The sequence below is a fragment of the Sciurus carolinensis genome, chromosome 8 (genome assembly GCF_902686445.1).
Source record: "Sciurus carolinensis chromosome 8, mSciCar1.2, whole genome shotgun sequence".
NCBI lineage: Eukaryota > Metazoa > Chordata > Mammalia > Rodentia > Sciuridae > Sciurus > Sciurus carolinensis.
This window is the reverse complement of record NC_062220.1, coordinates 17,602,650-17,616,362: the sequence shown is the minus strand read 5'-3', so window position 1 is coordinate 17,616,362 and position 13,713 is coordinate 17,602,650. Positions and strand designations below refer to the sequence as shown.

General features: G+C 35.5%; 1 protein-coding gene across 2 annotated transcripts in view; it reads right to left on the bottom strand.

Annotated features, from left to right (window-relative positions):
• The window catches only part of Dgki (diacylglycerol kinase iota), a 428,083-nt gene that overhangs the window by 144,744 nt on the left and 269,626 nt on the right, over positions 1 to 13,713 (bottom strand). For both annotated transcript variants that reach the window (XM_047561379.1, XM_047561380.1), the window contains one exon: positions 2,043 to 2,242. In XM_047561379.1, coding sequence (XP_047417335.1) covers positions 2,043 to 2,242 — 200 coding nt within the window. The remainder of the gene's footprint in view (positions 1 to 2,042; positions 2,243 to 13,713) is intronic.

The window sequence follows — 13,713 nt, the reverse complement described above, 5'->3', positions numbered from 1 at the left end:
CTATCTGTATTGATTTGCTTAAACTGTGGTGTTAAATAATAGTTCTCCATCAGTGTTAAAAAATATTTTGTTTTTTAAAAATTATTTTTTAAGAAATGAAAAGCATGTTATTCCCATGCCTGGGGTTGTTTTGATGAAAACCCCACTGCCCCCTGGTGGGGAGAAAGTAACTGCATTTTTTGAGGCCACTTCTTAAAGACCTGCTCAGTTAAGCACAAGAAATGACATCATGTGCACACCTGCCACAGGACAAAGAGAAAAAAAAAAAAAACAAAACTATTTGTATTTAATTTTTCATGTGAAGAAAACCCATGTGAACTCTAAACAACATGATTACAGAGCAAATTTTAATTCTTTCTTAACACAGGATAAGAGTTGATGGAAATGAAATACTTGAAAATGATTTCATGTCTGAGAAGGTTATAAAATATAGAAGGCTATAAAATATAGAGGCTCTGAGCTCTTTGCTTAAAGACAGTAAAGACATTTAGCTTCATGATCTCTTCTTAACAGACTATCTACAAGTGACCCAACCACGCAGGCTGTGGTATAACTTCAGATGTGGCTTTTCACTTATTAGTCCATAGATTTCTGCCAAACTGATGGCTCATGGCTTAACTGTAACATTTCTTGAGGAAATGAGGTGAACCAGGTACGACTGCAGACCTCCCACCGTTTCGAACATAGACACTCAGCAATTATATATTCCACCTAGAAAAAGGATAAAGCAGGGAGGACAAAAAGCATCAGGAATGGGCTAGGAGTTTCATCAGCTGCAAAATGTAAATAAAGCAAGAAACTTCATGGCACAACCGTTCTGCAAGATGAGCTGGGGGACATTCCAGGGAAGTCCAGGCTCTGGGAGAGAAGGAAGGAGAAGACCTCTCGCCCAGCCTCAGACTCAGAAGCAGATGCCAACCGCAACACGTGCAGAACCCTGGCTGCCTGTTCCTGGACATCTGCCACCCCCGGGAGGTTATGGGAGCTGTGGCACTGGAGTTGGTGGTTATTCTAGGAACCTCTGCAGATTATCGCCACGACTCTAGGAACGTGTGGCAAAGCATGCCCTGGCTTTACAGGCACTATGAGGAAGCCAGCCATTCGGTACAAATAGGTAACCATGCATCACAGGGCACAAACAGGCAGAGTGCCTTGAGGATCCCTCAATGTGACAGAGATTGGCTCAAGCTAAGCCCTGAAATGGTCTTAGGCATAGAGGCATGATACATAGAAGATACTTGAAAATTTGTGCCCCAAACCCACTTCTTTCTCCATCCATTTTTCTAACTTCAGACAGACAATTAAATCACCAATTGGATTAAGGCACATTTTAAAATGAATTCTAAGTTATTCTAAGGTATTGAGTCATTATTGCCTTACCTCAATTCAGTTTATCAAAACACCTAAAAAAAAAAAAAAAAAAAAAAAAAAAAAAAAAAGAGCCCAACAGGGATATCAGGTGTTTAAGAGTAGAAATAATGGGTCCGGTTAAGTCAGGATAGTAGAATGCTGCACAAAAAAGCAGAACTGAGCTGAAGCACCAGAGTCCCAGGACCCAAATAGAAACATCAGGAAAGACACCATTCACCAACAGGCAGAAAGGGAGGGATGCAAAGTGAGTAGAGGCAAGCCACACGCCAGCACGGCCAACCTCTGCTGCTGGAGAAACCAACACCCTCCCAGGGACCCAAGTAAAGAGCAGGCCAACTGCATGCCCCCAAAACCCAAACCAACAAAACACTTTATGTGGATACACTGTATGACCCTAAAATTGCTCTTAATGATTTGTGCCAGTATGTGTGTGCATCCAAGCGGTCAGCGGAGAAGAATCACGAGTCTTACAGTAGTAAGTTCTAAAAGAAGGGTCAAGGGATCCTACAGTAAAGGAAAAAGGTCTGTGTTCCAAGGAGAGACACAGGGATTGCTGAGTTTCCTGGACTTCTCTTCCCTTCCCATCAGTGTGGTCCCAGACCATGCACATGCTCTGCCACCTGTCTGTCAAGGTCTTCGTGGGAACCGGGGTAGGCAGGGAGCAGACTCACTCATTGAGTAAAGGCATGGAGGTTCTCCTCTTGCTCTTCTGTACCATGTTGGCCTGATTCCTCAAGGAGATGCGAATCATGGCGGGGGCCAGCCTACAGGGCTCGCCGTCCACTTGCATGGGGATGGACTTGTAAGTCAGAAGCATGACCTCACGACACTGGTGCAGCCTCTCTCCATGGCCCCCAACTTGCAGGGCCGCCTGTCAAAACAAGTTGAAAGGGAGCCGGAAGTTATTGTGACTTAAGAGAACTAGAGACCCCACGTCCAAAGGGGCTTTCATAAACATAGTAAAATTCATTAGCCATCAGCATAAGAAGATGACTATCAATCAACTAAATATTCAAAGCTCTTGATGGGCTTATCGTCATTTCCACTGACAACCACTCTTTATTTTATGTATTTTAAATCTAAATTTAACCATACTATTTTAATACAAAAGCTTTTCTTTGTATTAATCTATTTGTATTAAATAACCAGTGTAAGTACTACAAAAAGGATATAAAGAAGCTGAAGTACACAGCGACTAATTTCTAAATTATGTTTATCTAATTCTTAATTGTGCAGTCGATCCTTGGTTATTTTTCAAACATGGGCAGGTTTTTTCCTTTGCATGTTAACCTTCCTCAAACTATTTCTAATCTGGGTAAGGTAAATGGAATGCAAAATAATATCAATTACTCAATTAAAAGCATTCTAGAGAGTAGAACAGCTTTGAGGATCAAAATCAAACATCACAAGAGCTCAGTTCACCTTGGTGGCCAAAGAATGGAGAGTCAAAGCGAAACTTCCCTGAGTGAAAAAATATGCAGTTCTTATCATGTATCCTTGCAGGGATGAAAATCATGCAATTTTGGTGCATGATATGCATAGAGTACACAAATTTTATTACACAACTTAATGAATATTTACATACAGTTAACATAAATCTTTATCTGGATCAAGCTTTAAAAATCTTATGACAACCAAGAGGTTTCCACATGACCCTTCCCATTCATCATGGTTCTCCTACCACCCAAGTGACAACCACTAGTGATTTCTATCACTATGGGTTCATTTTGCCTGAGTTTGGACTTAATAAAAAAGAAATCACATAGTCTCTATTCCTATGTCTAACATCTTTTGCTCATTTTTATGTCTGACTGACATCCAGCAAATTGCACTTATTCCCGATGCTTCTGCAGGTGGACATTTGGTTGTTTCTGGTACATATATTTTGGTGGACATATACACTCTTAGGTACTTAGAAAGGAGTAGAACTTCTGTGGCATTAGTTTAGGTGAATGTTTAAAAGATACTGGCGAATCTTTTTTCTATTAATTTATAATGAAATTATAAAAGTAATCAAACACTAACTCTAGCACAAAATCTAAGAGAGTGACTTTTGGGAAAAGGAAAGCATGCATTTTATCAGCATGTTGTCACAAGACTCTTTATGAAAAGAGGGAGAAAAACTTGTTAGTTGAGATATCAGTGAAGCCAATTTGCATTTATTTGACTGCCAGATATTTGTCTTTATCTGATGTTTTGAATGAATTTTGCATTAATCTAAACAATAGAAAAATGACTATAAATGCAAAGAGAAGGAAAAGAAAGCAACAAAATGAAGTAAAATAAAATGGAAGAAAAACTGAAACATAGCTTACTAGACAGCTTTGATGCTGCACTCCACTGAACAGAGGACTTTACCCACACTTTTATTCCTTTAGTGGGAGACCAAGCGAGCAAGGGGAATGCAGTGGGAGACCTGAACTTCACTTTGGCCTTTCCCCTGATCCTCCACTACTGGCTGGCAGTTTTTTTGACTACTTAAGCTGTGATTTGAACTACTCTCTCTTCTAATAAAATTCCTTTGCCTTTCTGTACTTTTCAGCCCAATATTTACCTGATATTACCAATTTCATCCACTAGAGGAAATAGAGGAAATATCATTATACGTGTGTGTGTGTGTGTGTGTGTGTGTGTGTATTTTTTTTTCCAGTCTTGACTAGGCTGAATGACAGCTAAAAATGCAAAACCTGCCAGTTAAGAACTTATTCCTCTGAGGTTAACAGGACTAAAAGTTGCTTCAACACCTTCCACCTCCTTGAAATCGGGGGCATACATAGCACTGTAGAGTACTTTGGAGCCATCTTTTCAGACTCAAAAATAGGACAACAGCGTAAATGAATTGAGTACTCCTTATCCACCATGCTTTGGACCTGAAGTGTTTCAGACTTTTGTTCAGAATTTAGAATACTTGGATAAACATAATGAGATATCTTTAGGATGAGATTCAAGTCATTCATCTCTCACAAAGTGTACTCCTTATATTCACAGTCTGAAGGTAATTTTAAGTGTTATTTTTGGTGTGCCCACCTTTTGACTTTGGGCACATGAGATTAGATATGAAATTTTCTGCTTGTTGATGCTCAAAACGTTTTGAATTTCACAGCATGTCCCACTTTGGATTTTCAGATTAGGGATGCTCGAGATGTTCTATAAACAGAGTTGAATTATTATCAGTGCCAGCTCTCTGGGCACACCAGCATCTACCCAAAATCACTGCCAGCTCACAAGAAGAACTACCACCATCAGCTTTTCAGAGTTAAGACATTTCTACTACTGTAAAATAGACACATTAAATTATTTTTGGAACAAATTTAGGGCATACATAATTTTTAAAATACTGATTAGCAAAATGTATTTTTCATCTCTTGGAGTGGTCTAGGCTTAGTTAGCATCCTATAAAGTTACAGACCCTGTTATGGTCTGGATGTGAGGTGTACCCCAAAAGTTCACCTGTGAGACAATGCAAGAAAGTTCAGAGGAGAAATGATTGGATTATGAGGGTCTTAATCCAATCGGTGAATTAATCCCCTGAAAAGGATTAACTGAGCAGTAACTGAAGGTGGGCAGGGTGTGGCTGGAGGAGGTGGGTCACAGGGGATGTTCCTTTGGGGTATATATTTTGTATCTCGTGAGTGAAGTCTCTGTTTTCAGATCATCATATGACCTGCTTGCCTCCACCATATTCTTCTGCCACAATGTTCAGCCTCAATCATGCCTTGAAGAATGGGGCCTGCTCTCTATGGACTGAGAATTCTGAAACCATTGAGCCTTCAAATAAACTTTCCCCCACCTAAAATTGCTCTCGTCAGGTCTTTTAGTCACAGCAGTGAAAAGGCCGACTAAAACAGGCCCCAAGAGCCATACACATCCCATGATTTCCTAGGATGAATCATTTAGCAATAATGACATTGTTTTATTAAGAATGCAATTAACTACTGAACTTTGTATGTGCTATTCTTGTGAACATTTCAAGTATTGCCTTTCTAGACAGGAAGACTATGACAGTTCCTGAATAAGTGCATCTCTTGTCACTTAATGCCCTAGGTGACATTTTTGCTCCATAGCTACGACTCAGGATTCTGTCTGTCCTCACTATACTCCTCTCTCTGTATTATTTTCTTCTCCCCTCAAGATGACTTCTCAACTACTCAAGTCCTTATTCTACCTGCTGTCAGATGGCATGGGGACAACCTTTGTGTCATAAAGCAATAGCAAATCTTTCTACCCTCCTTCCTCACCCCTGCTGCCAGCCCTACCCATCAACCAGCCTCATCCCTGAGGAGGATGCTTAAGGCAGAAGCCAGCAGCCAGCAGAGCAGGCAACAGAGATAATCAGCAATACTAGAAGTTATTGTCTTTTACCAAACTTTCAAACAAAGCTTATGCCAGACTAAACAAGAAAAACATTAGTTTTTTTAAGAGGGAAGATAGCTAAGAATATAACAGAGAATTTTAAAAACCATGTAAGAATGCTATGAAGACAGTAAATTAGAAAACCCAGATAAGAAAATTTGAGGGAAAACTAAAATTTGCAAAATTTTGTGAAACAAATAAAAAATTTGAACAGATCAGGACAATTTAAAAAATTAAAACAGCAAATATTATTCCTTACTTCACATATTATCTCAATAAGATTCCTTCAAAAGGTATTTGATATTTAATTTGAATTTCATTGAATTTTTATATTAATTTGGGAAAACTACTATCAGTATAGTATTGAACTGTCCTATGCATAAATATGTTATAGCTTTCCACTTATTTAAGTCTTCTCTTATATCCTTCAATAAAATTTTAAAGTTTTCTATATAAAAGCTTCATGCATCTATTGATTTTTACTAATATTATAAATGATGCATTATTTCTGTTGAGATACTGCTAGATTGGTCAAAGACTTGATTTCTTTTTAACTGTATAGGGTATCAGCCATCTTTCTCATGAGTTGTAATAATTATTTGTGAATTTTCTTGGAATTTCTATAGATAGGATGATATCAGTGAAAATACTAGAAAGTTTGCAATTTTTTTCTTCTAATTTCATTCCCTTGGCTTATTTGATTGGTCAGGCCTCCAATGTTGGTTTGAAACCTTTTTGAAGAAAGACCAATCTTTCTAGAAGTTAGAAGAATTCTACCAACAGCAGATTGTCTTTAGACTCAAGCTTCAACAGCAAGTCTTCCTTGGGTCTCTAGCCTGATAGTCCACCTAATTTCTCTAACTCTCTCTCTCTCTCTCTCTCTCTCTCTCTCTCTCTCTCTCTCAACACACACACATTCATGCACTTGCGCACTTAAGTTATTGGCTATTTCTCTGGAGAACTGTAAGTAATACACTTGTGGCACATGTTCCATTATTAATTGTGAAGAACAAAGATCCACAAGTAATATAATAGTTTGAAAGGAGAAAAAGAGCAATAGATGGTAAGCCACTCTTATTTATACAATATTTTAAAGATACACTAATTAAAATAGTGTAAGTGAAAAAAGAGACCACAATAGACTTATATATGTAAGACTATGGAATTTGTTGATGTGGCATTACAAATTATTGAAGGGAATGATGGCAAAGTTAACCAAGGGTACTGGGAATATTTCCTGCCATATAGAGAAAAATAAAATCAGTACTGTACATCAGATGCAAAGGAAGAAAAAATAAAATATAAATATAAAAATTAGCAAGTTGAACGAAAGGAGAAAGCAAGTGTTTCTTTCCACCTGAAATAGTTTGGCTCTCAAAAGCCATCCAAAGGCCTTTATGTTACAGACTTAGTCCACATCCCATGACACTATTGGTAGATAGTGGAACCTTTAAAAGGTGAAGCCTAGTGAGAGAAAGTTAGGTCCTTAGGGACCCGCCCTTGAAAGAAATATTGGGACCACACCCCTGTTCTTCCTCTCTCTTTCATTTCCAGTCATGATGTAAGGATTTTCTCCATAGTATGCTGCTTGCCACAGGCACAAATGCAATGGTGCAAGTGACCACAGACTGAATTTTAGAAAACTATGAACCAAAATAAACTTTCTTTTTTTATAAGTTGATTATCTCAGGTATTTTGTCACAGGAGAGGAAAGTTAACACACCACCACTCTCTTTTTTCAAGTAATGTCTCTAGCAGTGGCAGATTATTTTTTGTGCTTTCATTTCCTACAGGAAGCACTCTCTTCAGGTCTCTTCTATCTCTGTGGCCCCAGATGTACACATAATCCCCAACTGGTTCCATCTCTCACAAAGTGATTCCCGTCTGTAGAATTCTAACTTCTGCCTTACAATCATCATGGCACAGCTGATCAACATGCTTCTCTAGTGGCTACTTTTCCAAAATTCCACCTCTTTCTTGTAGCCTGGGCTCCTTGGAATTATAATAACACCATCTTCTCCCTTTCTATCTCTAGCACTATAAGTGATAGACTTTCTACAGTTGCTCATCTATGAACTACTAATCTTAAGGCTGCCCTCTTTACAGTTTTTCTAACATCCCATGACTTTCCTCCTGTATTAAACAGCCTCAATGGAACTATCTCAAATGATCTTTTTCCTCTCAAACATACTATACAAGTTACAAAGATGAGAAATGTTATATAGCTCATTTGCATTGTAAATCTAGCACCCTTTCCCACTGGGATTCTTGTTCAATTCAACAGATCCCAGAAATTACCTATGTCAGTTCATGACAGACCAAACTGAAAAAAAAAAGAAAGAAAAAAGAAAAAGAAGAAGAAGAAGAAGCCATAAAAGACCATAAAAGGGACCATTCCTTTTTATATCCATTTTAAGTCATTAGCCTGGGATTCAGTGGTGCAATTTGGAAAAATAATTCAACTCTGTGCTTTAAGGCTACTTAAAACAGACAATCATTCCTTCAAAACCTGAAACATCCTGAAATAGGATAGTGACAATATAAACAATATATCCAGGAATCATGGGATAAAATAGATATGTACAAATCTGGGAGGAAACCTATCTTATTAAATTTTTTTAACACATGACTAGTAGTGTTTGCCTCTCACAGTAAGTAGATTTACCTTTTTGTATCTTGTAAAGCAAGAAGTGGAAAACTAAATAAAACATAATCTTAAAGCAGTACATACAAGATAGCAATAAAACATAATTTAGACTGCCTTAAGGACTCATTTGTATATAATCTATAGAATTACAAATGAAAAGAAGAAATGTGATCCATAATGGAGAAGAAAAATGAAAGTATCACAGGGTGGACTTAAGAGCAGTGAGCACTGAAGTGAAGAGGGCCGCTGAAGGCGGAAACAGGGCAATGGAAACCACTGATCCCAAAAACAGATACAGAAATGTCTTATTTCATGAGCTGTGAGACAATAATAAACAACCTAAAATACATGTATTTGAATACAGAAGGAAGGGGAAAGGAGAATAGAGCAGAATGTACGTGGAAAACAATTCCAAATGTGTTGGGGAAAAAAATCAATCTTCGAATTCAAGAAGATTAAAGAACCTAAAACGGAGTAAATACACAGAAAACCACTGTGATGGGCAGAATAATTCCCTAAATCACAATTACAAAACAAAAAAGGTGCCTACATTCTAACTCCCAGAAATCATGAAAACCTTACATAATACAAGAGCCTTTTCTGAATAAACTAAGGATGTAGACATAAGGAGATTATTCTGAATGGTCTAAGAGGGCCCAGTGCAATCTCAGAGGTCCTGATAGGAGACAGGTGGGGAAAGAGTCAAAGTCAGAGAAGCCGAGAAGACATCAGAATAAGATACGGGGTCACAAGCCAGAGAAGGATGGAGAAGACCAGAACGTGGTTTCACCCACAGAGTCTCCGGAAGTTACACAGCTCTACCAACAACCTGTTTTAGACTTATGAACTTCATAAGTGTAAAATAAATCCACGTTGTCTTAAGCCACTATTTGTGGTAGTTTGTTACAGAGGTAATAAGAAAGTGATACAACCACAAAGAGGCCTTCTTTAAATTAAAGATAAAAAGACAATCTCAAAAACACAGGAATAAAGACATTCTGTACAGGGGAATAAAGATACGAACGAGAGTAGACTTTTTTTTTTTTTTTCAAAAAATATGGAGGATAGAAGAAAATGAAACAACATAATTAAGGTGCTAGAACAAGTAAACTAGCAAACAAACATGTCAATTCAGAATTTTATCTCCAAAAAATTAAAATTTAATAAATGAGGGTCAAATAAAAACATTTTCAAAAATTAAAGTTTGTAATTATCTGTTGCCTTCATTTTAAGAAATGCTGGAAGAACTCCTTCAAACAACAGAATGGAAACCTGGATTGACAGGAAGGAATGAAGAATTCTGAAAGTGGTGAATATAAGGGTAACAAAGGGTTATCGATTTTCTTTCATCTCAAGTTCTTTAAAAGACAGTCCATTACTTAAAGCAAAAATACTAATGTTAAATTGTGGGGTTTACATATGGCATGTAAAAAGAAAGTATATGAAAATTATTGAACAAGGAAAGTGGGAAAAATGCAATTATGAGAAAAAGATGGATAACAAACTACTTGTATTAGGAATAGAGGAGCAGATTCCATAATCAGTAAAAAAATAATAACAGAACATTAATTAAAAATTTTATGCCCATGGACTCAACAAGTAGATAAAATGAAAAAGCCCCTAAATACTTTAACTGAATAAAATTGATTCAAGAAGAGATAGAGCTGGTCATGGTGGCATGAGTCTGGCATGGAGCATTGAAAATTTGAATCCAGTCTGAGCAGCACTGTGAGGATTCTTTCTTCAAAAAGAGGAGTGGTGGATGCAGCAGAATTGAAATCTGAATAATTCTATATCTATTCTTTTCTCAAAGAAATCTTAGAGCCAAATGGGTCATTGGGAAATTCTATGAAATATATAAGAAAAGAATAATACAAGTTTCCAAAAATTGTTTCAGAAAAGAGAACATCATTTCCTATTTCAATTCATGGAGCAAACAGAACTTAATATCAAAACTGAACAAAGAAAATAAATTTATTGCCCAATACATTTCATAATTGTAGTCACAAAAATGCCTAATATTAGTAAATTTCATCTAAAAAATAAAAAATGATAATACATCAAGACTAAGAGTGTTTTAGTCCAGAAATTCATGGTTAGTATAAGCCTTTCTAAAAATGAGTAGAAATTATGATTTAAACAAAACAAAGGAGAAAATTACATGTCATTTTTGGAGATGCAAAAAAGCATTAGATAAAATACACTACACATCTGTGATGAAAAACTCCTAGGAAACTAGGAATAAATTAGAAATTTTTAAGGGACAAAGAATATTTATTTAAAAAATATGCCAACTAAATAACATTTTATGAGGAAATATGAATGCTTCTCCCTATAATTAGGAACAAGACAAACATGTTAATTTTTACCAGCTTTATTCAACATCTTACTGAATGTACTGGCCAGGTCAATAAGACAATAAAAAAGAAGTAAAAGTTGTGTAAGAAAATAGTAAGATTGTCCTTACCCACAAATAACATGTTGTATATACAGAAGAATCTAAGGAACCTACAAAAACTACCAGAACTCAAGAGAATTTAGGAAAGTCATAAGACAAGGTAAATAAATAAATAAATAAATAAATAAACTAACAAATGCACATATATCGGTTATTTCTACTTACCAGCAATAATAAATGTGAAATTAAAAATACTATATAAAATTGCATCAAAAAGCATCAGATACTTAGGAATTAACAGAAGAGGTGCAGGAACCTGAAAATTACCCTGCTGAAAGGAGAAAATAACACCTAAATAAAGAAATATACCACGTTCATGGAATGGAACAATCAATATTGCTAATATCCTATCCTCAAATTTAAAGGTTCAGTGCAATCCCAATTCAAATTGCAAGAGATTTTTGGTAGATATTGACAAATTATAAAATTGATATGCAGATGCAGAGGACCTATATTAACAAAAATTATCTTAGAACTAAGTGAAATGAATCATATTACCAGACTGAAGACTAACTATAAAGCTAGAGTAGTCAGGACAGAGTGGTATTGGCATAAATATAGATTGGCATGAATATAAAAGAATAGAGATTTCAGAAAAAGGTCCACACACACATTAGAGGGCAAAGGCACCAAGTTGATTCTATAGAAAAGGAAATTCATTCAACAAATAGTGCATAAAAGAACTAGATAAATACATTTTTTAAAATGAATGAGTAGCTATCTTATACAATATATAAAAATTAAATTTAGGGCAGGGTTATAGCTCAGGGGAAGAGCACTTGTCTAACACATGTGAGGCACTGGTTTCAATTTTTGCACCATACAAAAATAAATAAATAAAGTAAAGGCATTGTGTCTACCTACAGCTAAATTTTTTTTAATTAATCTGAATGGAATCACTTACACATAAAAGCCAAAACAATAAATCTTCAGGAATAAAACACAGAATGCCTTCCTGACCTTTCTTGGAATAAGGAAATAATTTTTAAGAACTATGCAAGAATCTTTAACAGAAGTTAAGCCTCCTTCATTAAACTGGAATTCATAAAAATGTTTTAAACATGTGCTCATCAAAAGAAATCATAAGAATACAAAAAGAAAAGCACAAACTGAGAGAATATATTTGCAGTAAGTCAATCTGTCAAAAGACCTGTATTCGAAATAAGTCTTGGCAACTGAAAAATACACAGCCCATTAACATATACAAAGACACAAAGCTTGTTTAAAAAAAAAAAAGACTCAAGGGGTAACAATAAACATGGTTGTCTTTACATTTTTGGTTATTTAGGACCTATTTGTTCCCACGTTTTAAGTTTTAATAACGTAATAAAACATGCATCATGTGTGAGGATGGAATCTTACTTTCTCCCTCCTTCTGTTTTGTCAGGGACTCTGTTATAACAGCATTTATGTTTCTTCCATTAACACTTTTTCAGCACCTGTAGGACATTTAAGTCACTTGTCATCCAAGTACCCTGTCCACTGCTGTTGTACTCTGTACATTGGGAACAATGTAAAATTTCTAAAAAGCAGTTTTAAAAATTTTGTTAAGAGAGTTTTAAAACTTTATGTCATTGAATCAGTAATTTATTTCCTGAGGATTTATCATAAGAAAATAATTTGAAATGTGTACAGAGGTTTCCAAATGATTATGTTAATTACAGGATTATTCATAACAACAAACATTAGGAACCTAAAAGTTTCATAACTGGTCAGTAGGTGACTATTTCTAGTTACCAGTTTCATATATATGAAACACAATTTCATGTATATTTTAAAACATAAAGATAAAGGGGGGGTGGGAGGGGGGCAAGGATGGAGGAAGGAGGGACTTTATAGAGGGAAAAGAGGAGTGGGAGGGGTGGGGTGGAAGGAAAAAATAACAGAATGAATCAAACACCATTACCTTATGTGAATGTATGATTACACAAATGGTATGCCTCTACTTCATGTACAACCAGAGAAACAAGATGCATCCAATTTATTTACAATAAAAATAAATTTTAAAAAATAAAGTCATTGGAAGAAAATACATTAAAATACAGTCATTTTATGAATCATAAGATTGTGACTGATATATTCACTGATCCTAATGTGCAGATTATCAAAATAAGCAAACATTAAGTGTTACATTTATTTTCTAAAAAATTTAAAATATTATGTTACATGGTAAAGATAAAACTTCAATCCTGGGAAGTTCCCCATGTATTTTTTTCTCACTGAATAACCTTTTCCTTCCTAATTCATAAATATAAAAGAACTTACACATTTTAATTTCAATTAACAAAAAGATGAATGTGCTTTCTTTAAAGTTTATAAGACTGAAATCTTGGATTTCATACTGAATAGCAAATTAGGCTCCCACTTCCTCAATCTGAATAATGCTTTGAACTGTCTTGAACAGTTTTAAATCACTTAGAAACAGACTTAACATGAAAGGACCTTCACAACTATAATGGCAGAAAATTGTGGCAGAAATAAATACAAATTACAATGCCTGATTATGGCCTGTGTAAAATCCATAAAGGTAATCAGGATACCGTACCCAGTGAAGAATCATCTTAATTAGTAGGAATGCGTCTCAATCAATATAGTGAATTGAAGACTTCTGCTTTGAAGTTTGCAATTACAAGATAAAGAGTCTAAAAGAAATAGTCTTTTTTTTTTATTCTATTCCAGTAATTCTATTTTAAATTTGTCTCCAAGAGCCACTCTGAATTTTCTGTTCTTTGGATTTTACTTAAGTTATAAGCAATCTACAAAAATATTAATTAGTTTATTCCATGAGCTTGAAAGTACATAGCTTTTAATGACTTCAGACATGTCAAAATTCTAACAAAAATAATTTGCTTCTGAAAGACATGACCTACTAGTTATGTTTTTA